General features: G+C 59.9%; 3 protein-coding genes across 6 annotated transcripts; 2 read left to right on the top strand and 1 right to left on the bottom strand.

Annotated features, from left to right (window-relative positions):
• The first annotated feature begins 838 nt into the window (after positions 1 to 838).
• On the top strand, positions 839 to 15,802 carry YJU2 (YJU2 splicing factor homolog). The gene is made up of 8 exons (XM_046637739.1): positions 839 to 934; positions 2,482 to 2,582; positions 3,977 to 4,121; positions 6,527 to 6,661; positions 8,753 to 8,934; positions 10,103 to 10,223; positions 13,161 to 13,305; positions 14,256 to 15,802. Exons 1-8 carry the CDS (start codon positions 911 to 913, stop codon positions 14,366 to 14,368), a joined length of 966 nt encoding a protein of 321 aa, XP_046493695.1. The 5' UTR covers positions 839 to 910; the 3' UTR covers positions 14,369 to 15,802.
• Positions 10,230 to 21,719, bottom strand: LOC124225226 (basic proline-rich protein-like). 4 transcript variants are annotated; one of them, XM_046637735.1, is made up of 3 exons: positions 20,534 to 21,424; positions 18,773 to 19,078; positions 10,230 to 10,935 (listed from the first exon to the last, which is right to left on the bottom strand). In XM_046637735.1, exons 1-2 carry the CDS (start codon positions 21,273 to 21,275, stop codon positions 18,846 to 18,848), a joined length of 975 nt encoding a protein of 324 aa, XP_046493691.1. In that variant the 5' UTR covers positions 21,276 to 21,424; the 3' UTR covers positions 10,230 to 10,935; positions 18,773 to 18,845. The 4 variants fall into 4 exon arrangements, 3 of the variants coding, with proteins under 3 accessions (XP_046493691.1, XP_046493692.1, XP_046493694.1); XM_046637736.1 differs by lacking the exon at positions 10,230 to 10,935 and adding an exon at positions 15,931 to 16,799; XM_046637738.1 differs by lacking the exon at positions 10,230 to 10,935 and adding an exon at positions 19,113 to 19,204 and having other exon boundaries at positions 18,773 to 18,845; positions 20,534 to 21,422.
• SHD (Src homology 2 domain containing transforming protein D) lies at positions 21,430 to 26,973 on the top strand. Its single transcript, XM_046637734.1, has 6 exons — positions 21,430 to 21,800; positions 22,806 to 22,911; positions 22,989 to 23,177; positions 24,129 to 24,252; positions 25,073 to 25,192; positions 26,562 to 26,973. The coding sequence occupies exons 1-6, from the start codon at positions 21,522 to 21,524 to the stop codon at positions 26,746 to 26,748; spliced, it is 1,005 nt and encodes a 334-aa protein (XP_046493690.1). The 5' UTR covers positions 21,430 to 21,521; the 3' UTR covers positions 26,749 to 26,973.
• The last annotated feature ends 134 nt before the right edge of the window (positions 26,974 to 27,107 follow it).

The following is a 27,107-nucleotide window of genomic DNA, read 5'->3' as shown; positions in this document are numbered from 1 at the left end:
AGCAGCCGATCGGAGACTCACACGCCACCGCCTTCCCATCACTGTCCCTACGTGGCCCCGTTTTCTTGTCTTGCGATCCTTTGCCAGACCTCAAAAGGGTCCTTTCTGTGTGTTTGTTGTCCGTCTGTCCTGCCAGACAGACCGGGATCCCGGTGAGGGCAGGAGTCTTCTGCCTCGTTCTCTGATGTGTCCCCAGCGGTGAGCACGTGTCTGACACAGAATTAAGGTCTAGAGAGGCAGGGAGGAGGCTGCGGAAGGGATTGGGGGGGACCTCCTCTTTATAGGGTCGAGGCGGGTGAGCAGTGGGGGGACATTTGGGAGCCGGCGTGTGGGTTTGCAGCCTGATCTTCGAATCTCTGCCTGTGACTCAGGGGGAACCTGGGATGGGGCGTCCAGGGGGCTCCTGAGTGGACATGTGTCTGTCGCCCGTGGGAACTGCCCCCTCTAATCCCCCCACGTGGACGCTAGGGACACAGAACGAGGCGTGGATTCCCAGAGATCAGCACACAGGGGACGCGCTCAACGCTCAGCGCTTTATTTGCTGGATAATGGAATGAACATCAGGGACTGTCGCCACCGACAGCCACGTCGTGTCCCCACGAAATTTTAACCAGCCGGCGCCGACCTCTAGGGGGCGCAGCGCCTCCTCGGAGCTTCTCCAAGCCCAGCCGGCTCCCGGAACCTTCGTCGCGTACCACCGAGGTTGCAACGCCGAAGGGGAGCTGGTAGGGAGGTGGATCTTGACAGACGGGAATCGGAGCCAATGAAAAAGACACGCTGTGTGCACTGCAGCCAATAATAGAGGGGGAAGAAGTGACGTAAGCGGAAGTGCAGGGGACGGACGGGGAAGTTCGGTAAACACCAAGCCTAAGCGGTCGTCTTGTGCTTGTGAGAAGAGTAGGAGGCAAAGATGTCGGAGCGGAAGGTTTTAAACGTAAGTGATGGGCGACTGGGACCTTCTACCCGGGGCGCGACATCTCGGAGCTCCGGCCGAGGTGGCTTCCTCTGCTCTCCAGTTGAAACCTTGTTCTTCTTCCCAACGGCCTTCCGCGGGGTGGGGCTACTCAAACTCCTCCCAATCACCTTCCGCGGGGGGTGGGCCTTCGCTACGGCTTCCCCTCGTATCCAATCACTTGTGAGGGGCGGAGCTTTGGCTCTTTAGCCAATCACTTCCCCTCATTGGGTTTTCCGAAGGATATTATCCAATCACGTCCCTCGGGGCGGGGCTTCCTTAGTCATAGCGGTATTCCCACTCTGCAACATGGCCTTCGGGGGCGGGGCTCTGTTAGGCCCCGCCCATGCCAGATTCCTCAGCCAATCGCGTTCCAGAGACGGATTAGACTTTGCTGAGCTCTTCTGCTCTGCGGCAGGGGACCCTCCCAGTTGCCTCAACTTCTCCTCCTTGCTCCGTTGGGGGAAATCCAGGATGCTTCAGGGGTAGAGGGGGGTCTCGGAAGGCAGGATTTGGCCTCTGGGAAAGAGAGCTCCCGAATTCTGAGTCCCTGTCCCCACCTCTCAGGAGGGTATGAGCTCCCAGAAAGGGGGTGAGCTCCCCGTCCTTGGAGTGTGCAAGTCCAGGATGTCAGGACAGAGAGAGAATAGACCTCAGGACTGATGGCCAGGAGTCCAGGGTTGGGAGGTCGCGCTGGACGCCCCTTCCTGTGGCTCAGTCCCTCTTTTAAAATCACGTGTGTCGGGAATCCGGCCCCAGCCTCCTCGCATTCCAGTGCAGTGTCCGTGAAACCCCTTCCACCCTGAGGAGCCCGCCGGGAGCCATCTATTTCCATAACGTACCAGCAGAGACTTCCGTGTGCCGGGCCTTGGGCTAAGGGCCGTGCTCATCCAGTCCTCGTGGGTGGACGGGTTACCCATCCCTCAGATGGGGAAACTGAGGCCCAAAGTTGATGCGGCAGGCCTGAGGCTGCCGTCCTCAGGAAGGCCGCTTTGCAAGGCTGGCCCTTGGCTGGCATCGGGGACCTGGAACGTCAGGGTGGTCAACCCCGTTCCCTGATAAGAATGGCTCCCCAGGCCAGCACGTGGTTTACGCTGAGCCCTGCTCTCTGCCTGGAGTCTGGAGTCCTCGTCCGCCCTGGGCAGGGGTGTCTGCGTGGCCAGCCCCCGACGGAAATCCTGGATGCCCGGTCTCTGCGAGCTTCTCTGGGTGGCGACATTTCACACACGTTGCCGCACCTGCCTGCCAGGGGAACCGAGCTCGCCGTCCTGGGTTCCTCCGTTGGAGAAGATTCTGGAAGCTCGCACCTGGTTTCCTCTGGGCTTCGCCCCACGCGCCGTTTCCCTCTGTGGGTTTTTCTCTGTCCGTCTGCTGTAACGCGTACTAGCCGAGAGCATGGCCGGAGTCTCAGACCTCGAGCCCGGGGGTGGTCTTGGGGACCCGACGCAGCCCCCAGGGCCCCTTCCCTCGGCCCTGGGCCACCCCTGTGTCTGTAAGCAGCTCCCCTGACGCTTCCTTCCTCCCCACAGAAATACTACCCGCCTGACTTTGACCCGTCCAAGATCCCCAAGCTCAAGCTGCCCAAAGACCGGCAGTACGTGGTGCGGTTGATGGCCCCCTTCAATATGAGGTGAGTGCCCCCCACCTGTCGTGGCAGGCGGTCCTGGTGCCCAGCATCCGCAGAGAGCGGCCCATCCCTGGCGCTCAGACCAGGTCATCGGTCCTTGCTCAGACGTCGACCCAGTGACGGAGTGACCAGGCTGCATCTCCCTTTCCTCACTGTTCGGGATTAATACCCCCAGCCCCACCCTGACCTCGCAGAGCTCCCAGCTGGTGCCAGCTCAAGATCTTGACCATTGGTAGTAAAAGTGGGAGCACAGAGATGGGGCCCTGCACTTGCATTCACCTCCTCCAAAAGCCACTGTCATTTCTACCGCAGGACCTTTGCACAGGCTGTTCCCTCTGCCTGGAACACTCTTCCTTCTGTCCTCGCACGGCCAGCTCTTCTTCATCCTTCAGATCCTGGCTTAGGCCTCACCCCCTCAGAGAGGCCTTCTTGGTCCCCTGTCTAAACCCACCCCGTCCCCAGGTCTTGCCCTTCATACCACTTCAGAATGACCTTATCTTCCCAATGCTAAGTCCCACAATTTTTCATGTCTCAGCTTGTTTAAAGTCAGATACACTTGGTAATCAAAGACACCTTCGTTCAGTGAAACTCAGTGTGTATTTACACACCGTCGACTGTTTATTTTCTCTCTCCCCTCCCTTCGTTCATTTTTCTTCATTTGGCAGTCATTTATTAGGCACCTGCTGTCTGCTAGGGCCTAGGCCGGGCACCAGGGACTGTGGGCGTCAGGACTGACAAAGTCCCGGACCCCGTGGGGCCCACAGCTTGGAGGGAGGTGGAGATAATGAACAAGTACATCAGATGCAGGGATCAGACATGAGAGGGAGTGACTGGAGAGGCGGCCAGGAAGGGAGGGGGTGCTTCGCTGGGTCAAGGAAATGTCAGAAGACAGGCCGGTCGAGCTGGTGTCTGAAGGACAAGGGTGTCCAGGCCGTGGTAGCTGCGGGGCCAAGGCCCGGAGGTGGGACGAGCTGGGGATGTTTGTAGGAACGGCCAGGAGGCCTGCGTGCTGGCCCGGGGAGCACGGGGGCTGGGGTAGGGGCTGAGGGAGGGCAGCGTGGCGGGGGCTCTGCCTTGCTCCGTGTGGCTTCGCTCCTGGAGGAATCGTCCCCCCTGGAGGCCGGGATACCCCATGAGCATCAGGCTTACTTCCGGGAGTGTGTGCCAGGCAAGTCTTACCTCATCTGGGTGCTTCCCAAGAAGGTGACGCGGGGGCCGAGACTCAGGTAGATAATAGTGAGAAGAGCACTCCGGGAAAGGGGAATCCGAGGCAGCTTACCTTGTGGGAGGGAGCTCCCCGTCCCTGGAGGTATGCAGGCTGCCAAAACGCCAAAGCATCCGACCAGTAGGAACCAGGGCACCGAGATGGCGCGAGTCCCTCTCTCCTGTCCCCACAGATGTAAGACGTGTGGGGAGTACATCTACAAGGGCAAGAAGTTCAATGCACGCAAAGAGACCGTGCAGAACGAGGCCTACCTGGGCCTGCCCATCTTCCGCTTCTACATCAAGTGCACGCGCTGCCTAGCAGAGATCACCTTCAAGGTAGGCAGCCCGCCAGGCTGGCCCCTCCTCCCCTGGGGTTACCCGCTGCTGTCCTCTCTGGCCAGGCAATCCCATTCCCCCTTATGCCCAGGAAACAGACAAAGGTTTGGGGGGATGTTTGTGACAGCATTATTTATAAAGGCAAAAAACTACAAGCAACCTAGATGTACAATAATGGGGGATTCGATTAACAGTGGAATATTACATGGCCAGTAACAATCACGTTTTTACTTTTAATTGTGACTTCAAAGATGGTATTAAGGATTTGGGGAAAGGACGAGGAGAACTTATAATTTTCTTTTCACAAACTTCTGTACCATTTGAGTATTTTTTTTGCCATGAGCTTTTTTCTTTGGTTAAAAAATAAGATTTGAGGTGCCAGCCCCGTGGCCAAGAGGTTCAGTTCGCGCGCTCCACTTCGGCGGTCCAGGGTTTTGCTGGTTCGGATCCTGGGCGCAGACATGGCGCCACTCATCAAGCCACGTTGAGGTGGCGTCCTACGTGTCACAACTAGAATGACCCACAACTAGAATACACAACTATGTACTGGGGGGATTTGGGGAGAAAAGGCAGAAAGAAAAAATAAAAAAAAGAAGATTGGCAACAGTTGTTAGCTCAGGTGCCAATCTTTAAAAAAATTAAATAAATAAATAAGATTTGATTAAAATAAGCAAGAAAGATATTTTAAAGAATTAGATATTTTGATTATTTTTTTAACAACAAGTTTATTGAGATATAATTCATATACCATACAGTCTGCCCCTTCGAAGTGTACAATTCACTGGTTTTTAGTATCTTTGCAATGTACTATGCTTCCACCTTTATCTAATTCCAGAACATTTTCATCCCCCCAAAGTAAGTCCTGTCCCCCCAATCCTCGCCTCCCAGCCCCTGGCGCCCACGAGCCCGCTCTCTGTCTGTGGATCTGCCTGTTCTGGACATTTCATGTCAGTGGGATCACACGCTGTGTGTCCCTCTGTGTCTGCTTCCCTCCCTGAGTGTCGTGTGTGCAGGTCCGTCCACGTGCAGCTGTGTCAGGGCCTTATTCCTTTTCACAGCTGCATAATATTCCATTGTGTGGATGGACCAAATCCTGTTTATCCATTCACCCATCAACGGACATTTGGGTTGTTTCCAGAAAATGATTACTTGAATTGCAAAGTATGTATATATTTAGATATTAATGAATACACATGAATTTTTTTAAAGACTAGAGGAACTATGGCACAATGCCGTAGACTGGCCTTTCTCGTGGAGAATTCCAGGTGATTAACTCGGGTTACATATGTCAGTTTAAGGCTATGCGTGCATGTGATGAAAACAGAATTCACACAGTACTGAGGGCTCACACTGGAAAATTGGCTCCCTGCTCCCCTCTGCCCAGCCAGCCCCTCCCCGTGGAGACAAATGCTTCTAACAGTTTCTACACGATTTTTCAAATAACGTGTTCTGCAGACACCTGCACATAGGGATCGCTCTCTTCCTCATGCTTTCTTTTTTGATACTAAACTTCTTTTTTTTTCTTTTTTAAAGATTTTGTTTTTTTCCTTTTTCTCCCCAAAGCCCCCCAGTACATAGTTGTATATTCTTCGTTGTGGGTCCTTCTAGTTGTGGCATGTGGGACGCTGCCTCAGCGTGGTTTGATGAGCAGTGCCATGTCCGCGCCCAGGATTCGAACCAACGAAACACTGGGCCGCCTGCACGTGGAGCGTGCAAACTTAACCACTTGGCCACGGGGCCAGCCCCAGATAATAAACTTGTCATTTCAGAATACTTCTAGATTTATAGAGAAGCTGGAGAGAGAGCACAGAGGGCTCCATCTCCCCCCACCAGCTTCCCTTCCTGTTATTGTCTTTCGTCTCCACGGTGCCTCTGTCACAATAAGAGCAAACGTTGGAACGTTATCATTAACCAAACTCCAGACGTGATGGGGATTTCAGTTGTTCTGCTAAAGTCTCTTTCTGTTCCAGGGTCTCACGCAGGATACCGTGTTGTATTTTGGCTCTCCATTTGATAAACACAGACATGAGCTTTCTCTATACATGCTTGATGTGTAGTTGATAATTAAGGAAAAATGTTAACAAGCGCACACATGTGCATACACACACACAGCAGAAAAGAAGGTACAACATGTGCAAAGGCCCAGAGACCTTTATTTGCAAACGTGTGGAGGCTGAAGGGCTGCAGGTGGAGCAGGGAGATAAGTGTGTTTGCAAAAGGGGATGGGAGCTCTAGATGGAAAGAACCATACCAGCCGAAGCAATAAGACAAGAAAAAAAAAGAAAAGCTGTAGGAAGGAGGGACACACCTTGAGAAGGTGTCCCGGGCTGCTGGCCGCCGTATAGAGCAGGACCTTTTGATGCCCAGGAACGTAGGAGCTGACGTCTGCCCGTCTTCCCTCCCAGACAGACCCCGAGAACACAGACTACACCATGGAGCACGGGGCCACGCGGAACTTCCAGGCCGAGAAGCTCCTGGAGGAGGAGGAGAAGAGGGTGCAGAAGGAGCGCGAGGACGAGGAGCTGAACAACCCCATGAAGGTGAGCCGGGCGCCCTGTGTGCACGTGTGCACGTGTGTGTGTGTTTGTGCACATGTGGGGGTGCAGGTGGTATCAGTGTCTCTTCCCGCTTCAGACCCCCAGGCGGGGCAGTGGGTTGGGGAGTGTGGTCAGCAGACCTATCAGATGTCCCCCAGGATCCCTGCCTCCTGGTCACATGCCCGGCGTGGTCCCGGGACTGTGTCTACAGGAGGATCTCACTCCTGTGCTCGGGCTGGATTGGGTTATGACACAGTCGACCCTAGGATGGGGGGCTGTCCGGACGGCTCTAGAGTTGGAGACGGAGGACGGCAGAGGTTGGAGGAGTGTCGCTGTGGAGGGAGCCGCGTGGCAGGGAACGGCAGACGGGCTCTAGGAGCCGAGAACGGCCCCGGTCAACAGCTGGCAGGAAAACGGGGACGTCAGTCCCACGACCACAAGGAGCTGAGTTCTGCCAGCGGCCTGAGTGAGCTCAGGAGAGGACCCTGGGCCTCCGATGAGGCCACAACCCCTTGGTTTCAGCCTGTGAGACCCCGCCAGAGAACCCAGCCGTGCCTGACTCCCGATCAACAGAATCATGAGTAGAGTCATGTTGCTTTAAGCCACCGGGCTGGTGGCAAATTGTTACCCAGCCAGAGAAAACTAATTCAGGGAGACAGGAAGTCGGACTTCGTAATGCAAGGTGCTCCTCACAGGTGGCTCCCCCAGTTTTCGAAGCAGGTTCCCATGACCCATTAGACCCGTGGGTACTAAGATTAGAAATGTAGAAGGAAAAGTTCTCTTGAAAATTTCCTGGCTGTGTGACCTTGGGCAAGGCACTTGGCCTCTCTGTGCCTCAGCATCCTCATCTGTAGAATGAGATTAATGACCAGGCCCTCCGCATACACTTGTGGCGAGGATTAAATGAGTTCACGCACGTAAAACTCTTAAACCAGGGCATGGCACTTAGTTAGTAATTCATGATGTCGATACTGTCATTGTTATTTGTCAAGGAAATTTTCATCCTCAGCTGGACATTTTTTGTGGTCTTTCTCAGAAATATTAGCAAGTCTGTGTTCCCTCCTGTCTGCTCCCACCTCACAATGCCCTTCTATTCCTGGACCCTCCAAGCTCTGCCAGTTGTTTTAAGCCGCGTCGGATCTGGTCCGACTTCCCCAGCGGCCGTGCAGGGCGGGAGGGAGGGGTCTGGGTACTGGTTAGCTGTCGGTGCGTAACAGGTTACCCCAGACCTCGCAACTTCAGATGCTCGTTATCCCACAGTTTCTGAGGTCGGCAATCCGGGAGCCGCTTAGCTGGACGGTTCTGGCTCAGAGTCTTGGCTGAGCTGTCGGCCGGGGCGGCCTCATCCGAAGGCTCGACCGGGGCTGGAGGAGCTGTTTCCAGGGTGGCTCCCTCGCGTGGCTGTTGGCAGAGGCTGCGGTGTGGGCCTCCCCACAGCGCGGCGGCTGCCTCCCCAGACTGAGTGGTCCCAGAGCGCGAGCTGGAAGGCGCCGTGCATTTTATGACCTCGTCTCAGAAGTGACACACGTCACTCTGTCCTGTTCTGTCAGAGGCGTGTCCCTGAGCCAGCCCCCCTCCAGGGGGAGGAGTTGGCCTCACCCGTCTCCCAGAGGGACAATGCAGTGGGGTCACACGGCCAGGAAGCAGCCAAGGCAGAATTCACCTCAGCCAGCCCTCTGAGACGGGGGGCGGCCAGCTCCGTGTCTCTGAGCCTCAGTTTCCTTTTCTGTAAAATGAGGTTTTTGCAAAGATTAAATGAGATTATATCTGGAATCCTCTTTCTGGCCCAGAGCAGTGGCTCTGGTTATCTTTTTAAAGCTTCAATGTTATTTTTACTTAAAGATGGAGCCAGGCTGGACGTCCAGGCTGCCTGGCTCCAGTGCTGACCAGCCGCGTGGGCTCAGGCGGTCAGTTCCGCTCCCTGGACCTCAGTGTTTGGAGCTTGAAATGGGCACAGCGATGGGACCGGGTTGGGTGTGTGGATCGAAGCTCCAGGATGCCTGTGGTCACCCCCGTGGGGACCCCCGTGGCCAGGCGGGGCGCGTCGAGGGGTGACATCCCAGCCCGCTCAGCCCGCGTCGTCGTGCCCGCCAGGTGCTGGAGAACCGAACCAAGGACTCGAAGCTGGAGATGGAAGTGCTGGAGAACCTGCAGGAGCTCAAGGACCTGAACCAGCGGCAGGCGCACGTGGACTTCGAGGCCATGCTGCGCCAGCACCGCCTGTCGGAGGAGGAGCGGCAGAAGCAGGAGCAGGAGGAGGACGAGAGGGAGACGGCGTGAGTCGGGGCGGCGGGCTGGGGGTCCCCGGGGCTCCACCCACCTCCCGGCCTTCACACGGGCCATTCCCTCTGCCTGGAGCGCCCCGCTTCCAGATCTTTCCGTGGCTCCCTCAAGTGTCGCCTTCTCAGGGAGGCCGTCCCCGCCACCCGCCTCCCCCATCTCACTCTCTCTCATGGCGTCTGTGTCGGGTCCCCAGACCCAGCCCCAGGTTCAAAGATTTGCTGGGAGGACCCCCAGGACGTGCCACATAGTTGTCCTCACAGTGTGGTTTATAACAGAAAAGTGAGCAGAGGGAAAAGGCATGTGGGGCGGGGGCGGGAGACCAGGCGGAAGCTTCCAGAGTCCTCTCCCAGGGGAGTCCACAGGACATGCCCAATTCCCCCAAACCAAATGTGTGTGTGAGGGGCCGTCCCCAGGGCTCGTAGACCAGGCCGAGATTCTCGGGGGACCGGGCGCAGGCAGGGAGCAGAGCTCGGCCAGACCCCGTGTCTGCACAGCAAGCTGAGGGCCAGGAGCCCAGGCAGCGCGGGCAGCCGAGCCTGAGTCCAGCTCCAGATGCCACTGGGGGCCAGCCTGGCGAACCCGCCTCTCTGAGGGCACAGCCTCAGGCCCGCTGTGTTCCGGCTTTTCTACACGGCACCCACCTTCTGGAACCTTCTTGCTGACCTGCCCTCTCTCGCTTTATCATCTCACCCCCTTTTACACTCTGCACAGGGACTTTGACTTCTGTGTCCCTGGGGCCTGGGGTGCAGCCAGGTGCACAGTAGGTGCTTGGTCGGCCCTATTGGGCGGGCAGGTCAGTGATACTGTGAGTAGCAGTGAGAGGAGTCTGCATTTATTGGGCACCTTCTGCATGCCAAGCACTGTTTTGACCGTCATGATAACAACCAAAAGGACTGAGCTTCTGGGAGCTCCAGGCATGGCCCCGACCGAGGTCACCGGCCATGCTTCCCGTCTAGGTAGGCTGGTCCCAGTGTCCAGTGGACCACTCACTGCCCTCAGTGGATAAAGACAATTTTTTTTAAGAAAAAGGAGTTTGTGTGCCCCTCCACCCACTGCTCCATGAGGTCAGGAAAGAGCAGTAGGGCCCACACGCCTTGGCGGGGTGTCCCAGCAATGTCCCCCTGCGGAGCACGTCCCCATGTCCCACGTTCCGTCCCTCAGGGCCTTGGTGGAGGAATCCAGGAAGCGAAGGCTGCTGGAAGACTCGGATTCAGAGGAGGAGGACGCCCCCGCCCCACCCCGGCCAGCCCTCCGACCCAACCCCACCGCTATCCTGGACGAGGTGAGTGGGCTGCCCGACTCTCCCTGGCTCTCAGGCTAAGCTCGGGCAGCATAAGCCACAGGTGGGCTTAAAAGGCCGGACCGCCTGTGTCACACTGCTCAGCTCTGCCATCGTAGCACAAAACAGCCGTGGAACGTGTGTAACAACAATAAGTGGACGTGGCTGTGTGCCAGTAAAACTTCATTTACAGAGACAGGTGGCCAACCTATGGGACTCGTTTGCCAGCCCCTCCCTCAGCGGTTGAAGCAAGGAGATCCCCAGATTCAGAGACCTGAGAACACAGAGGTTTATTTCTCGGTCACGTAGCAGTCCTGGCAGCCCCAGACTTTGGGCAGCTCAGCTCCATGCAGTCATTCAGGGGCCCAGGCTCCTTCCACCTCCTTGCTCTGCCCTCTCCTGGAGCGTCGGTTCCCGCTCTGTGGTCACAGCTGGCTCAGGGCACGCTCGGGTTCCAGCTCGGGGGCGTGGAGGAACACCTGCCAGTGCCTTGCGGCTCCGATTCAGGTGTGGCCCACCTCCTGTGCAGTGTCATTCCTCTTCGTGTCCCGTTGGTTGGACTCGGTCAAGTGGCCGCATCTAGCTGCAAGGCAGGCTGGGAGCCGCATCCTCTAGCTGGCCCGTGCTGGCAGAAGGAAGGGAAGAGGAGGATGTGGCAGGTGGACGACCAGCATTTTCCACCACGGCTGTCTTATCCAGGATGGTCAAGGCCACTCTGGTTTGTTAATGGAAACAGGGAGTTAAAGTGGGAAATCGTAAGTTACACAGGGACCCCCCCAAAGCATGTTATTTTAATTCAAAACACATTCGTGGTCTGAGTGAAATACAAGTCCAGCCGCTGGACGGGACCCAAAGTAACGGCTGTTTCAACTGCAGAGATATTTTTCTCTTGAATAACTGTTGTGCACAGCCAACCGGAACAGGGAAGGTGGCCCCATGGTGTCAGGGACCCAGATGCCTGCCTTCTCCTGTCCTGCCGGCCCGGGGATGATGCCATCTCTGTGCCACGGCCGCATCCCAGCCAATGGAACGGGGCGGGGCGAGGACCATTAAGGTTATTCCATCCGTGATGGAGCGCATCCGTCTGCTCACATCCCATTGGTCAGGACTGAACCACCTGACCACATCCTGCTGCAAAGGAAGCTGGGAAGTGTAGTCCTCCATGGAGGCAGCCATGTTCCGGCTGAGAATTCTTGTTACTGTCAGAAGCCAGACTGGGTTTGGGGCTCACCCATTAATCTTTTAACAGGGAACCAAGACGTTTTCCTGGAGGCTATGTCCCCTGATTAGAGCTCTCACGCTGGCTTTCTCGCCCAAGCCACCCCCAGATATCATTGTCTGAAATTTCCTCTTTTTATTTTTTCTTTTTAAATGGAACAAGAGATCAAAGCTATTTCAAAGTAATCTGAGCTTTTCTGATTTTTCCTCCCGGTCTTTGGTGGCGAGCTTGCTGATCCCTCATTGGACGGCAGACTTTCTTTGTTTTGTTTTAAGCGATATGCCTTCATCGAGACTTCTCGAACCTTCCGTGTAGCTTTTATGGCAGGATGTCTCCACACTTCTGTTTTGGTGGCTGAGTTCAATGACACCGAGCACACGCGGCGTAGACGGTTTGGGGAACAAACGCTCGTGACTCTCAGCTCTCAGGCCGCCCGGGAACCCGTGATGGTGTCGCCCAGAGGGCCTGACCCCATGAGTCAGTCGACTGGTCCCGATGAGGAAGCTTCGCCTGGGACTCCTGGTCCCTCTCCGCCCCCTCCCTGGACTGCACCTGTCGTGGTCGCCACTCCCTGAGCCCCGCGGCCGGGACCCTGGCGTGCGGTGTGCCCCCGTGTCCTCCCCTCCCCCTCCCCACATGCAGCGCCCCAGCTGACCCAGCACCCTGGGTGCGCCGAGCTCAGCCCCACCTCTGGGCCTTTGCCTCAGTGTGCCCTCCGCCTGGAGCACCCTCCCTCCCGTCTCCACTGGTGAACTCGTCCTCCTCGTTTTGCCGTCGGCCCAAGGTCACCTCTCTCAGGCGGCCTTCCCTGACCACCTTGCCCGCAGTGGCCGCCCCCCCCCCCCCCCCCGCTGTTGCTCCAGCCTGACGTCTGTCTTTCCTTCGCACCGTTCGTTCATCAGGGTGGGTGTGGTCCTGACCATCTTGCTCATCCACGCTCTCCCCTCCTGCAGACGATGAAGGTGGGACCTTGCCCCTCACGCCCCCCGCATCGCCCGCTCCCGGCTCACGCGGGGCCTCCTGAACCTAGTGGTTTCCGGTTCCTCTATTTCAACATAAAAGGGGTCCCTTCTGTGTGATTGAAGAGCCAGAGATGGGCCTGAGCCCCTTTCTGCCTCCCCCTAGCAAGTCCACATAGTGGGTGCCTCCATTTTGCCACATTCGCTCAAACACACTGATGGAGCACCTACTACGTGCCAAGAACTCTTTGCGGCACTGCAGACCCAGCAGTGACCAAGACAGGAACCCACAGCACGGTTGGGGGGCCGGTGGATAAGGCAGTAGAGGGCTGTGGGTGTGGACAGGCAGCACTCGTTTGAGCTTGAACTGTGAGAAAAGGCTTCCTCAGGGTGGGGGGATAACCGGAGTTGGGTTTTGAAGGATGAGTAGGAGTTCACCAAGTACCCTAGAGGCAAATGGGGCGTTTCCAGGTGAAGGGAATGGTGTGGTGAAGGTGAGACGCCCCAGTGTGATTTAGGAAGTCTAAGTGCAGGGTGTGTGGGATGGAAAGTGGGCAAAGGCCTTGAGTCTTGAGTACCAAGCTTGGGGCGATGGGGAGCCATAGAGGCTTTTAGGGCAGGAGAGAGACACAGCACAGCAGGGGAGTGGAGGTGGCAGAGATCCCTCTGGCAACTGGTTCAGCAGGGGACTAGGGGCAGGGAGGCCAGAGAAGGGGGGAGTCTGGGACGAACCACCGACTCGTGTCCCCCCATCACCCACAGGCCCCGAAAGCCAAGAGGAAGGCAGAGAGCTGGGAGCGGAGCGTCGGCACCCTTGGCAGCAGGCCCCAGCTGTCGGGCCTGGTCGTGGTGAAGAAAACAGACCTGGACCAGAGCGCCCGGCGGGACCCTGCCGCATCCGCCCCTGGTAGGTTCCCTCTGGGTCCGGGCAGCTGAGTGCAGCGCCCCCGGCGGCCACCAGGGGCAGCAGCGTCCCTGCGCCAGTGGGGAGCCCGCGGGGTGGGCGGGGCAGAGCTGTGTCCCCGCCTGCCGGGTCCTCCTCGTCCGTAGTCGCGGCCTCACCTCGCAGGCGGTTCCCCGGCGTCCCCATCTCGCCCTGTGTGGCTGCTGCTCCCCGTGTGTGACCCCGGGGTCGAGACCCTCAGCTCCGCCCGGGGAGGTGGCCGAGAGCAGGATCCCGCAAGCAGCCTGGGCGCGGTCTGCACCGCCACGTGCTTGTTCTGTGGCTGAGGTCCTGGGACCTCACGCGCCCCGACCCCATGCCTCAGTTTCCTGTCCTGGAGGGTGTGGGTCACGCCAGGACCTACCTCCTGGGGTTTTCGTGTTGGGTCCACGAGCTGCTGCATGTCAGGCCCTGGCCGTGGGTCCTGGCACCCAACGAGCCTTCCTGAACGTGAGCCGTTGTCGTCAGTATGGTCATCAGCCCATTTATCAGATGAGGGGACCAAGGCCCAGAGAGGTGAAGCCACCTGCCCAGAGCCACACAGCCGGGTTGGGTGGTGGAGCCAGGATTGGCTTCTCGTAGTCCCTGTAGCATGTGTTTTGCCTTTGGCCGTGGAGCGGTGTCCTTTTTCTGCCGTGTCCTCCTGGCACGGGCGCCTTTGGCCGCCTGGGCGGGGTTTCCACCGGTCACTTTGCAGAAGTGGAGTTGCTGTGTCAAAGGTCATGTGGGTTTAAACTGTGGCGGGTCCTGCCACTCGCCTTCCAGAAAGGCCGCCTTGTTTGCGCCCCCTCCACGAATAAGCAGAAACGGCCCGCCCCCACTCTCCCAGCGTCGCCCCCACTCGGCCGTTCGGGAACTGTTGGGGCGGGCCGTGGGCACAAGGTGCGGTGGGCCAGCTCTCGCCTCTCCCCCAGGCGCCGTGCACAACGGGAAGGCAGCTGGCCCTGCCGCCCGGGCGCCCGGCTCCTCGTCCCTGAGCCAGCTCGGCGTGTATTCGGACAGCGACGACAGCAGTGGCAGCAACTGAGCCCCAGCCGGGCCCTTCCCCGCATCAGGGGTCCCGCAGCTCCAGCCGGTGGTCGGGAACAGAGGCCTTGGCACCGACCAGAGTCACAACCGGACGAGCACCAATATGGCCCGAGGGCGATGGGGCCAGCAAGAAACTCGATTCCTCTCCTGTCCCCCACCAGCAGCCTTCCAGACCTCGCGGCCCCTCGCTCACGCTGCCACTTCCTGGCCCCGAGTTCAGGGTGGGACATCCTGGAGCAGCTCTGGCAGGGTTTCGCGGCCGTCTCTTGGACGGTCCTTGCGCTGTCAGCCATGTTTCAGGGACGTGGGTGAGCCATCTCCCACCCCTGCCCCATCTCCAAACCGTCTGGAGTCAATAAAAGGGACCCGCCGACCTGGCCTGGGCGCCCCCTCTCTGCCAGCGTCTGAGGAGGGGCCCCAGAACCGTGTCACTTAGCCAGTCCAGGACCCCTGACTCAGAAGCTACGAGACAACAAATGTTGGCCGTTTAGGGCGTTAGGGTTGGGGCTAGTTTGTTACACCGCAGGCCAGCGCTCACGGGGTCCTGTGACCGGGAAACGTGGCCCCAAGCTCAGGGCCCCAAGGTTGCCGGGGTCACTGCGCCCCAGGCCTCTCCCCTCCGGGATTCTCCAGCCCCGTCCCTGCCCCTGTGCCCCAGGGTGGCTCGCGTCTGCCCTCCTGTCACCCACACGCTCTCGCGTGGCATCCAATGCTGACGTTTTGTGCTGTTCAGTGTCAGAGTCTGGGGGAGGAAACGCCCCCACTTTCGGGACCCACTTCCCCGAAGTCATTTCCCTGCTTGGGGACAACGGGAAGAGGTAGCCTGGGGTCCAGCCATGGCTTCTGCTGACGACTTGGGGCCCCTCCCAGCTCCGCGGCTGCAAGACCCCAGGTCCTGGTTTGAAGCCGGCCAGTGGCGGGCGACACCTGCTCAGGCTGGCCGTGTCTCCCCGGTCCTGCCCTCAGCAGCGTTACACTTGTGGCTTAAAACTGGCCACAGCGAGAGTATTTGCACCAGGGGACTCGGCAAACGCTAGAGTCAGGGCCCCCTCCAGGGAGCCAGCTGTGGAGCATCTCCCGGCACAATGCCTGTTGTCCCCAGACTCAGCGTCACGCACGGTGCCTGGATGTGGTCCCTTCAGACTCTTGGTTAAAAGAAACATCCGACTTAAGAGGTCGTGAGGAAGGGGGGGGGCTTGGGGCCTCCCTGGTCCCCGTGGGTTCCTTCCTTCAGGCTGCCCCCTAAGCCCCCGTGGTTCGGGATCCACCCCAGTTTTTGCCACAAGCATGTGCCATCTGTCGCTGTCACTTACTGCCTATTGTTAAATGTCAGCCTAACTCCGTTCCAAAACACAGGTTAGCGAACTCCGATCTGAGGGCCAGATCCGACCCCCAGCTTGTTGTTGTCAATAAAGTTTTATTTGCACACGGACATGTCCATTTGCGTGTGGGTCGCCTGCGGCTGCCTTTGCTCTGCAGTGGCAGGGTGGAGAGGTGAGGGCAGAGGCGCTGTGCCCTGCGAAGCCATATGTTTCCCATCAGGCCCCTCGGAGCAAGTGTGCCGTCCCGTCCAGAACAGCAGCTCTGCTCCCCACAGACTCCAGGGGCAGGGGGTCAGGACACCTGCTTGCCCCCCAATTTCTAGGCTCACACTGTCCATGCAACTGTCCTGGCTGAGGTCACCCGAGGACAGGCGCCAGCTCCCCTCTTCTCAGTGTGACATGGTGGATGAAGTGACAGTGAGAAATGACAACAGCTGGCGTTTACCCTTGCCCACCTCTCGTGCTGAGCTCTTCACACAAACTCGCTCATCTGCGTTTCCTTGTGCAAGCTTATTAGTCCGTTTGCTCATTCACTGTTACTTATTAAGCACCTACTGTGTGCCCAGCTCTGTTTTAGGCGTTGAGGCCACAGCAGTGAGGAAAAACGGACAGTCCCTGCTCATAAAGGTGACATTCTTGTTGGAGGATGGGGAATAAAAGAGTAAATGTGTCTAAACGTAATAATAAAATATAAATAAAATAAACACATGCTAGAGGTGGTGGGAGCCGTGATGAAAATGGAGCTGGGGAGGATCGCTGGAGAGCGTGCCTTGAGGCGGTGTCTTTATTGTCTGGGGCTCCCGAGTTAGTCATCTGATGCCCGTGACAAATTACCCGCCAGATCCGCAGCTTGAAACAACAGGAATCTGGATGCAGTTTCGCTGGATCCTCTGCTTCAGGGTCTCGCAGCTGCAATCGAGATGTCGGCCAGGGCTGGGGTCTCATCTGAAGGCCCGGCTGGGGCAGGATCCGCTCCCAAGCTCGCTCACGTGCTTGTGGACGGAATTCAGTTCTCCTCGGGCTTGTGACCAGAGGCTGCCCTCCGTCACTTGCCCACACGGCTCCTCCAGCCACTGTCTCCCAAAGCCAGCACGAGAGGAGAGTCAGCTGAAAGTGACATTCCATCACCATTGCCATGTTCCGCTGGTCAAAACTAAGCCACAGGGCCTGGCCACATTCAAGGGGCCACATTCAAGGAGGTTGGGGTCATGGGGGTCCCCTACCTGCCAGACCCCCCCCAGACAGTGAGCTTTGCAAAGCTAGGTGTCTTTTTTTTTTCTTTTGAGGAAGATTAGCCTTGAGCTCACATCTGCTGCCAATCCTTCTCTTTTTGATGAGGAAGACTGGCCCTGAGCTCACATCTGTGCTCATCTTCCTCTACTTTATATCTGGGACGCCTACCACAGCCTGGCGTGCCAAGCAGTGCCCTGTCTGCACCCAGGATCCGAACCGGCGAACCCTGGGCCACCAAAGCTGAACATGCACACTTAACCGCTGTGCCACCGGGCCAGCCCCAAAGCTAGGTGTCTTGATGAATGTGTCCCCACCCCCTGAGGCCATCCAGGTACTCAGTAGGTGCTCAATAAATGTTAGTGGCCTGAGTGGCCGTGTCCCATTCACAGATGAGGACATTGAGGCCCAGGGAGCCGCACGGTCTGCCCACTCCCTGCCGCCCCCCCCCACCCCTCCGCACCCCACTGGAATGGGTTCTTCAATTCTTATTTTCCCTGCTGGCTTTGAGGCCGGGGCCTCAGCTCGCCGGGGCCTCGGCTCGCCGTCCCCGCTCCCTCCCCTCCTGCCCGGCCTCCCCGGGAGCCCCCTCTGCTCAGGAGCCTGCCCTTCCCCCATCGCTGCTGACAGTTCCGTCCCCCTGGAGCTCCGTGTCTGTCATCCCCTCCCGAGCTGTCAGGCCTCATTCAGAATCTCCTCCGTCATCTCCCCCAGGGCTGCCCGGCTGCCGGAGCACATCAGAGGGACGGGAGCACATCAGAGGGACCGGGCGGAGGTGGGGGGGGGCCCTGAGCCTGGGCCTCGCGAAGGAGCCCAGGGGCCGCCCCTGTGCCTGAGCCCCTCCACACCCCAGCTCGGCCCCCTACGGCCCCATTTCACAGAGGAGGGGAGGCCGCCCCGAGGGCTCAGGGTGGGTGGGGGCAGGACCTGGGTTGGAATGGCTCCAAGGCACAGTGGCTCCATCTTTGACCCACAGGCTCCCACAGCGCATGCAGCCTGGGGGCTCATGACAACACGGCTATGCCTCCTCCATCAGACTAGGGGCTCTTGAAGGCTGGACCGTGCCTCCCCCATCTGATTGCGATCCTTGAAGACTGGGGCCCCTGAGGTCAGAACCATGCCTCCTCCATCAGACTGGGGGCTTCCGAGGTCAAGGCCGCATTGCTCCCCTCAGACTGCGCGTTGAGAAAGGCAGAGCTGTGTCCAGGAACTTGTCCCTCTGCCAGACTAGGAGCTCCCGAGGCAAGGCCTTGTCTCCTCCATCAGATTAGGAGATTTTAGGCCCCACTGTGGGCCGTCCCAACCTGGCCCCCTCCTGGCCTGGCGCCTTGGCTCCCACCCTGCCTCAGACTCGTGGATCCGGGTGCTGCTCCATGAGTCAAGGGTAAGGGACAGGGAGGGCAGGCGCAGCCCCCAGCCAGGAACCCCATCCAGCTCCTTCCTGAGGCCCCGTCCACCCTAAGCATTTATTGAGCACCTACTGTGTGCCATGCAATAGAATATTACTCAGCCATGAAAAGGGGGGAGGCCCCGACACAGCCGCACGTGGACGGACCTGAACACATGACGCTCAGGGAGAGAAGCAGACACAGAAGGACACACGACGTGTGACCCCATGGACGTGAAACGTCCAGAACAGGCAGATCCACAGAGAGCGGGCTCGTGGGGGCCAGGGGCTGGGGAGGGGGTGGGGAGTGACTGCACGTGGGGACAGGATTTCTTTTGGGGGTGATGGAATGTTCTAGAAGATGTTCAAGGAGATGCCCCTGATAAACTGCCCCTTAAACCATAAGCGCTGGAGGAAGGGAGGGCCCCTCAGCCCAGGACCCCCACACTGCTCGCCTCCTTGCCTTTGTCCACGAGGTATCTCCTCTGGGCCTCGCTCCCCTGCTCCCTCCTTTCGCGATCAGAAGCGGCAAGCCCCTAGAGGTGATGTGGGTCTTCAAGGTCACTCCTGGAGGTCACCAGACCACCAGCCCGCCCTCCTCCTCCTCCTCCTCCGCCGCCGCCGCCTCCCGCTCCTCCCCGAACGCCCCCATCCTCTCCTGGGCTGGGGCGGGCGCCCCGGGAGATGCCGGCTCGGCTCGTGAGGCGCAGGGAAGTCAAACGCCGTTTGATTCCGCCTCGGGGCCTCTCATCGCTATTCCGGGCACGCTCTGCAATTAGAAGGCCCCTCTCAAATATTTATACCTCAGATGGCTCGCAGTTATCCGCCAGGGCGACGACCGGGAGCTGATGAGATCTGTCAACAGCTCATTCCCAAGCCGGGAATCGCCTCGCGGCTGACAGAAAACAGGACAATTACCCGCCGTGCTCCCCCGAGGTCGCCGGGGACGCTGCCTTGTCGCCCATTGCAGGGGGGGGGGGGGGGGGGGGGGCATGCGAATGCGCTTCAGGAGGGAGGACCCAGCTCAACAGGTTTGCGGTGGGCGACACCGCGGGAGCTGGAAAGGGGGGGACACAGGGAACCCTGCCACCCTTACAGGCTTTGCCTGGTCAGCTCTGTTCCTCAGTTTCCCCATCTGGAGACAGGCTAACGGTGGTGGCGGGGGAGATGCAGAACCGCTGATCCCATGAGCAGACGCTGGCGGGTCTCTGCCACCCCAAGCCAGGCCAGATCGTGGCGTCCAGGCAGAATGAGCCACGGGTGGCTCCGAGCAAGTCCCTCCCCAGTCTGTGCCTCGGTTTCCCCATCGGTAAAATGACTCACTCCCTTCTGGCCATCCTGCCTCTCTCGAGCTCTCTGGGGGTTTTCCTATTAGATGCCCCATTTTTCAAATCAGGGAGGCAAGGAGCAGACAGACGCTGGCCTGGCCCGGCTGTTCCTGGGGGGGCGGGCGGCTCAGAGCACTGTGGTCCTCCGTCCCCTCCAAGCCATCGGCACCAGCCCACCCTGGGAGAGGGGGGACGGGGAGAAGGGAACCTGGGGTCCCATCCTCCCTGACCGCCCCTCTGTGACTCCAATGGGACCGGAGCAAGCCCGCTTTTGGAAAAAGAAAAAAATGCGTTTGCTCCGGAGGTGGCAGCTCCCTTCGCCTCTCGCTGTCCCCAAACCTCTTATCGTCCTCGTCCCCAGACAGCTTCGGCTGCCAACAGGCAGCCAGGCCGGGCGAGACCCCTCTCATCTCTGTCCCCCTCCTGCCTCCACCCTCAGAAGCCACAAAGGGACAGATGCCGGGGACACGCGCCAGGCACAGATACCATCTCCCTTCCCCTGGCCAGCTGCCCCAGCCCCCCGCCCCGCATCCTGCAATTAGTCCCCTGGGGGCGGAGGGCCGGGATGAGCCCTCTTGGGGGAGGGGAAGCCAGCTCCCCGTCCCTCCCGTCGCCTCCCCACTTCCTTCAGCTGCGTCCACATCCATTTGAGCCAGTGACCTCGGGCACCATTTCCACACCGCCTGCCAAACCCTGGTGCAATTTCCATCCGCCGCGGCGGTCACTCACGTCACCCCCCGCCCACCTCACCCCATGCCGGTCACTTTCACCCCGCCTCGCGGTCAAGTCCAGCCCCCCGTTTCCCGGCCCGTCGCCCCCTCCCCTCCCTCCTCTCCCCCCTCCCGCCTCCGCGCCTCCCGCTCTCCCGAGCAAGGTCAGCCCCCGCCGGTCCCCACCTCCCGCGCGCCTCGCTCGCTCCCGCCGGCCTCGGTCCTCCGGGTCAGCGTCCGGCTGCCGCGGCCCCGGTCCCCGCCACTCCCGCCCCGCGTCCCCCCTCCCTCCGCGGGCGGCGGCGCCCCCTCCCCAGAACAGCTGAAGGTCTCCGTCACCTCCAGGGGGGCGCAGGGGGAGGGGAGGCGGGGGAGCCGCGGAGGCGGAGGTGGGGGTGGGCGGGGAAGCCTTGACGACGCTGCCCGGGACGCGGCCGGGGGTCGGCGGGGGCTGGGGCGTCCGCCCGCGCGCCCCCTCCCCAAAGTCCCACCTCCCGGGCGCGCGCCGGCGGCGGCGGTAAAGTCTTTCCAAAACGTGAAGGAGGATTGGAGGAGCTTTATCTCCCTTTGTGCCCGGGGCTGGGACCGGATCGGGGCGGCCGGGCCGGGGGCCGCGGGACCCGGGGCTCCCCCCGGAGCCGAGAGGAGCGCAACAAAGGATGCGCCGCGCCGGGGGCGCCGTCCCCGCGGCCCAACTTTGCGCGCGGCGCCCGCGCCCCCGGGGAGGCCGCCGGCTGCGCTGAGAACCGGGCGCCCGGGCACAGCCGGGGCTGGGGGCTTCCGCAGGCGGCGCTGTCCCCGACCCCCGGACCCTCAAGAAAGGGATCCCGGGCTTCCCGGAGGTGGCGGGCGGCCGAGCTGCCCGCGGAAAGTCCGCGCGCTTCCGCGGATGCCCCTCGCCCTGGCCCGGCGCCCCCGCGCTCGGCATTCAGGGCCCTGCGGGGGGCCGGGTCCCCGCGGTCCTTCCAGAGCCGGGCTCAGGTGGGCTCCGGCTCCTCGTCCCTCCCCCGTCCCCTCCTTTTTCTCCCCTGTTCTGAGCCGAGCCAAGGGGCACACCTGACCCTCCCCCCCCCCCCGGGGGGGGGGGGGGGGTCTGCCAAGGAGGGGGGCCCGGAACGGGGCATGTGGGGCCCCCTCTGACCGCGGCCGGGTGTTGGGGGGACCGCGCGCCCAGATGGCCAAGTGGCTCCGGGACTATCTGAGCTTTGGCGCTCGGAGGCCCCCTCCGCAGCCGCCCACCCCCGACTACACGGAGAGCGACATCCTCAGGGCCTACCGGGAGCAGAAGGACCTGGACTTCGAGGACCCCTATGAGGACGCGGACGGCCGCCCCGAGCCCGACCCCGGAGGCGCCGGCGACGCCAAGTACGACTCCCCGAAGCACCGGCTCATTAAGGTGGAGGCGGCGGACGCGGCCAGAGCCAAGGTCCTATTGGGCAGCCCCGGGGGCGAGGTGCGTGGCCACGTCCCCCTGGCTGGGTGGCCCCGGGAGCCGCGCTGGGGAGGCCCGGGCTGGGCGCCCCGACTTCGGGGAGCTCGTCTTCTCTGTGACCCCAGGGGCGGGCCGGACACTCCCCAGGCTCCGCACCTGTTTGACGCTCGGTGGTCTCCTTCCTCGCTGAGCCACCCGGCTTTGTCCCCCTGCCCCCCAGCTCCCTGGTGCCCCCTCCGGTCCCCTTGGGCTGGGCGGCTGGAGGAACCTTCCTGAAACAGCTCTGAGCGAGGCCCTCCCCTCCATGCACAGAAGCACCCTCCCCCCTGCTCTCTGCCCTTCCTGGGTGGTTACTCCCATTTGATAGAAGTAGAAACTGAGGCTGGCAGAAGAGAAGCCACCCGCCCGGGGCCCCAGGGCCCTAGCTCGTTAGCGTTTGAACCCAGCCCTGCCTCCGCCGCCCGTGTCTTCTTCAGTATCTTTCTAGAGGGTCCCGGTGCAGCCCAAACCCCCAGTTCCAGACAAGGACTCGAAGAGGATTAGGAGAGGCTGTGTGGGCGGTGGCTAAGAGCACAGAGAGGCGGGAGGAGGAAGCCGACACCATGGGGTCAAACCCTGCCTCTTACTCACCAGCTGTGTGGCCCTGAGCAAGTCATCCTCCCTTTCTGTGCCTTGGTTTCGTCATCTGTAAAATGGGGATAATGTTCTCACTGAGTGTTGGTACCGCAAGTAAATATGGGTAAATATTTAGAACAGTGCGGGCAGCTGATAAACATGAAAATTAGTGAAGGACAGATCGGGGCTCTGCACCCGGGACAATCTGAAGGGCACAGAGCCAGAAAGCAAGGGACGCTGGCATCTGTCTGCAGGGGCTCCCTACCCGCCTCCATAAAAAAGAGCTGCTTGGGGGGATGTGTCAGATGGCCCAGAGAGGGCAGGCAGGGCTGTACCGTCGCCCAGCAGGGGGTATCCAGAGCTAGGCTCGGTCCCCCTGAGCCCCTCCCCTTCCGTTCCATCTCTCTCCAGTCAGAAGGTGACACCGAGTACTCGGACCCCTTCGATGCCCAGCCCCACCCGCCACCCCCGGATGACGGCTACATGGAGCCCTACGATGCCCAGTGGGTCGTGAGCGGTGAGTGAGTGGGGCTTGGGGGAAGGGCACAGGGTCCCGGGCGGGAGTGGGAGCTGACAATGTCCTCGGCGTCCCAGAACTGCCGTGCAGAGGGGTGCAGCTGTATGACACTCCTTACGAGGAGCAGGACCGAGAGCCGGGGGACGGGCCTCCTTCCGGGCGGAGGCCTCGACAGAGCCGGCTGCCCCCGGAAGATGAACGTCCCGCCGATGAGTATGACCAGCCCTGGGAGTGGAAGAAAGACCACATCTCCAAGGCGTTCGCAGGTGCTTCTCCCACCCAGGCCCTGACCTCTCACTTCCTGCCTCCCTCTATTTCCTGCTCTGGTCCCACGTCCCCTGTTTCAACTTACAGAGTAAACCACAATCATCTGCCACATTGGGAGTTTGTTAATTCTCACTAAAGTGTGAATGACTGATAGTCATAAATTCCTCTTCCTTGGAACCTGAAGTCGCTTTTAGAGCACAATGGAGCCTGCTCGCTCTGTTCAGTATAGTGCCGGGATGGGCTTTAGTGTCAGACTATTATCTCTCTGAGTCTCAGTTCCCTTACCTGTGAAATGGGCATCACTTTAGTAGCCACGAACAGGTGCTTGTAAATTGAATGCTAGAAAGGGCTCAATTGCATGGAAGCTCTCGGGGGAGAGGGTAGCATTGCTTAGTAGCTGTCATTAGGTGGACTTGGGGTCAATTCCTGAGCCAGTTGGGTGAGCTTGGATAAGTCTCTGACCGTCGGTTTCCTCTTCTATAAAAGTGGTAATAACGAGGCCTGCTTTAATAAAGAAATAAAATGACTTGGGGCGGGAAGAGTTGTGCAAAGCCAACTTTGCCCCAGAAGCGGGAGGGGAGTTGGGGCTCGGGCCTCAGTCTACCTGTCTGTATATTAGGGGTGTTTTTCCAGCTCAATGATTTGGCCAGAATCTGGCTGAACGGCCAACCCATCCCTCTGGCCACGCCCCCTGCTCTCGGATTTGTCATTTAGGGAACTGCCCCGCCCTCCTATGCAGATTTACGAAAGACCACGCCCTCCCTTCTTCTGAAGGCCCGTTGGCGGCACCAATCCTGCCCCAGCCTTAAGCCCGGCCCCTCCTCTTCTGGATTCTGATAGGTTGCCTCAAGCTGGCACCGCCTCCCTCCTGAGAGTCCATTGGCTAGCCCTTGACACCCCTCTCAGGTAGGCGGGACTTAACCCTTTCCTCTCTAACCCGCCCCCTCCAGTGCAGTTCGACAGTCCGGAGTGGGAAAGGACCTCGGGCTCCGCCAAGGAGCTGCGGAGACCCCCGCCCAGAAGCCCCCAGCCCGCGGAGCGCGTGGACGCGGCCCTGCCCCTGGAGAAACAGCCGTGAGTGGGGAAGCTGCAGACGGAAGAGCCCAGAGCAGCTGCAGAGTCCTTAACTAGGGGGGGCTCATGCACTCCCTTCATTCATTCCTTCCACTACTCCTCGCTGGGTGCCCCCTGCACTGCCAGCCGCCCAGCTAGGAGCAAAGCAGAATCAGATGGAGTCTGGCTCCCTCTGGCATCAGACTCTGGCTTCAAGCCCCAGCTCTGCATCTCCTGGCTGTGCAACCTTGGGCAGGTCACTGAACCTCTCCGAACCTCGGGCTCAAAACCCCCCAGATGGTGCCTGGCTCAAATAGAGTAAAAGGAGAATTCCTCTCTTCACTTGAGCGGGACTTTTAAGCCTGGGAGCAAAGGGATCAAAGTCATTCTCCCCTCCCCCCAGGAAATGTTGGGATGGAACTGGGGGGGAGCAGGATTTTGAAGGGGTCCCAACTCTGGGCTAGGGTGCGGCCCCCAAGCTGGGGGGTCTGGGTCTTCCGTGTCCCTCCAGCCTGGGAGCTCCTCGAGGACCACCCTGACCCCGCTGAGCCGGGCCCGGTGGGCACAGGGCATGTTGATCACAGCCGTCCGCAGGCCCCTCAGGCGGGCCACGCGGAACTGGCTGAGGAACGGGGACTTCGCGCTGGTTCGTCTGCAGAGAACGCTGGAAGGAGAAGCAGCTGCCCCCTGGGGAAGACCCCGGCCCTGGGGAGAAACCCAAGGGGATTGTTCTTGTCTGCCCGGATGTCACAAGGCCTTGGAGCGACCCTGCCTGCCCCCGACCTCAAGGTGTGTGCGAAGGGGGCTCGCCCATCGTGACACGTCTGTCCCCGCCCCCTAGGTGGTTTCACGGCCCCCTGAGCAGGGCGGATGCCGAGAGCCTCCTGTCGCTCTGCAAGGAAGGCAGCTACCTGGTGCGGCTCAGCGAGACCAGCCCCCAGGACTGCTCCCTGTCCCTCAGGTGAGACCCCAGCCCCCTGGAGGGACAGAGTCACAGGACTGCATGCGTCCTGCTATAGGGTTCATTCAGTGGGAGCAGAGGGGAGAGGCCCCAGGGCTTCCAGGTCAGGGGGTGGGGTTTTGGGACCAGTGGGTGGGGCTTCCAGGCCAGGGGGTGGGGCTTTTGGGACCAGTGGGTGGGGTTTCCAGGACTGATGGGCGGAGCTTCCAGGCCATGGGGGGCTTTGGGACCAGTGGGCGGGGCTTCCAGGCCATGGGGGGCTTTGGGACCAGTGGGTGGGGTTTCCAGGACGGATGGGTGGGGCTTCCAGGCCAGGGGTGGGGCTTTGTGGCCAGTGGGCGGGGCTTCCAAGCCAGGGGCGGGGCTTTGGGACTGATGGGCAGGGCTTCCAGGCCAATGGGTGGGGCTTATAGGACTAGAGGATGGAGCTTCCAGGGAGGTCACCATCATGGTTCCATCTGGGAATGAGCTCCCTGTCGCCGGAGGTATGCAAAAAGATGGAGTGGAAGCCATACAGTAGCCCTAGGCCTTGGGTGAGATGGGGAACTACGTTTCCGAGGTTTCTTCGGACCCCCCCCCACTCCGAGTCCAAAAGTTGAAGTATATCCATTTGTGTCTGTCGGGGGCCAGAATCTCAGAATGGCCCTGGAGGCATTTGAGTTTGAGACCTCGGTTCTGCCCACCTCTCTGCCTGAGATTCTAAGTGTGTCTGATTATAAACGGCTCCTAGGATTGTATTAGGCATCTGAGTATGTGATTCCTCAAAGGAAAAGATGGGAAGAGGGCTCGGAGGCCGGTTCAAATCCTGCCTCTGCCACTTTCTAGCTGTGTGACCCTAGCTGAGTGACTCAGCCTCTCTGGGCCTCAGTTTCTTCACTTGTAAAACGAGGATAACACTAGCTAGCACCAAGTTTGTGCTAATACTGCAATGAGGAGATGAAAAAACTATGTGAGAAAATGTTGAGAATAGTGCCCAGGAGACAGGAAGTGCTTAATTCATATGAATGATGATGACAGAGCGATCTCCAGGTTCTAGGTCATTCCACCCACCCGAGATGAAGAGAAAGGAAAGGGACCTCAAACTGGGGGCTAACTAGTGGGGGGCCCAGGAGGGGTGGCACAAGAGATCGAGAGAGAAAGTCCAGTCCGTGTCCCCGGGAGGGACCCTCACCATGCAGGGCCTCCAGCTGCCTCCTTAGGGTCCCAAGCAAGGAAGACAGTGTGGGACAAGCCAACCGCTTGGCACCAAGTGGCTATTTACCAGAAGTACTTGGGGATGTCAGCCCCTGCTCCTGGAGGCGATGGGGGGGTGGTGGCTTTGGGGGTGGAGAGCAGGTCTGGGGTGCTCAAGGCCCCCTGTGTCCCCCAGGAGCAGCCAGGGCTTTCTGCATCTGAAGTTCGCGCGGACCCGAGAGAACCAGTTTGTGCTGGGCCAGCACAGCGGTCCCTTCGCCAGCGTGTCGGAGCTGGTGCTCCATTACAGCTCCCGTCCCCTGCCCGTGCAGGGCGCGGAGCATCTGGCCCTGCTGTACCCGGTGGGCACACAGACCCCCTGACCGGGAGCCTCAGCCCCTGGCCCTGGGCGGTGAGGGCCCAGAACCACCGGCTGCAAACACTGGAGGTCTTTCTACTCCTGGAGGAGGCCATACGGCGGGACCCCCTACCCCTCCCATCCCTGAGTCTTCATCAGAACCCCCGTCTCAGCCCCCTTCTGGGTCCAGGGCCCAGAGTTGTGTCTCGAAGGCCCCCCCTGGTGTAGAAAATAAATAAGTTATTGTGTGTTTCAAGTGTCTTATCTGGGAAGAGGGAGACGGACCCTTGGAGGGAGAAGGGGGTCCCCAGCTCCTCGTATTGGGGACAGAGCCGGCGTGGGAGGCTGAGCTGCTCACAGGGAGGGACCAAAAACTCAGAGAGC

This window comes from Equus quagga, chromosome 14 (assembly GCF_021613505.1).
Source record: "Equus quagga isolate Etosha38 chromosome 14, UCLA_HA_Equagga_1.0, whole genome shotgun sequence".
NCBI lineage: Eukaryota > Metazoa > Chordata > Mammalia > Perissodactyla > Equidae > Equus > Equus quagga.
This window is presented reverse-complemented; position numbering and strand designations above follow the sequence as displayed.

Bases quoted from the DNA above. Each gene is read 5' to 3' on its own strand.
- SHD (XM_046637734.1), top strand. From the start codon at position 21,522: ATGGCCAAGTGGCTCCGGGACTATCTGAGCTTTGGCGCTCGGAGGCCC. The intron at 21,801-22,805 runs GTGCGTGGCCAC...ATCTCTCTCCAG, and splicing joins TGGGCAGCCCCGGGGGCGAG to TCAGAAGGTGACACCGAGTA. The intron at 22,912-22,988 runs GTGAGTGAGTGG...TCGGCGTCCCAG, and splicing joins TGCCCAGTGGGTCGTGAGCG to AACTGCCGTGCAGAGGGGTG.
- YJU2 (XM_046637739.1), top strand. From the start codon at position 911: ATGTCGGAGCGGAAGGTTTTAAAC. The intron at 6,662-8,752 runs GTGAGCCGGGCG...CGTGCCCGCCAG, and splicing joins AGCTGAACAACCCCATGAAG to GTGCTGGAGAACCGAACCAA. The intron at 13,306-14,255 runs GTAGGTTCCCTC...CCTCTCCCCCAG, and splicing joins CCCTGCCGCATCCGCCCCTG to GCGCCGTGCACAACGGGAAG.
- LOC124225226 (XM_046637735.1), bottom strand. From the start codon at position 21,275: ATGCCGAGCGCGGGGGCGCCGGGCCAGGGCGAGGGGCATCCGCGGAAG. The intron at 19,079-20,533 runs GTGGGGACCGGC...TTCTAATTGCAG, and splicing joins GCGAGCGAGGCGCGCGGGAG to AGCGTGCCCGGAATAGCGAT.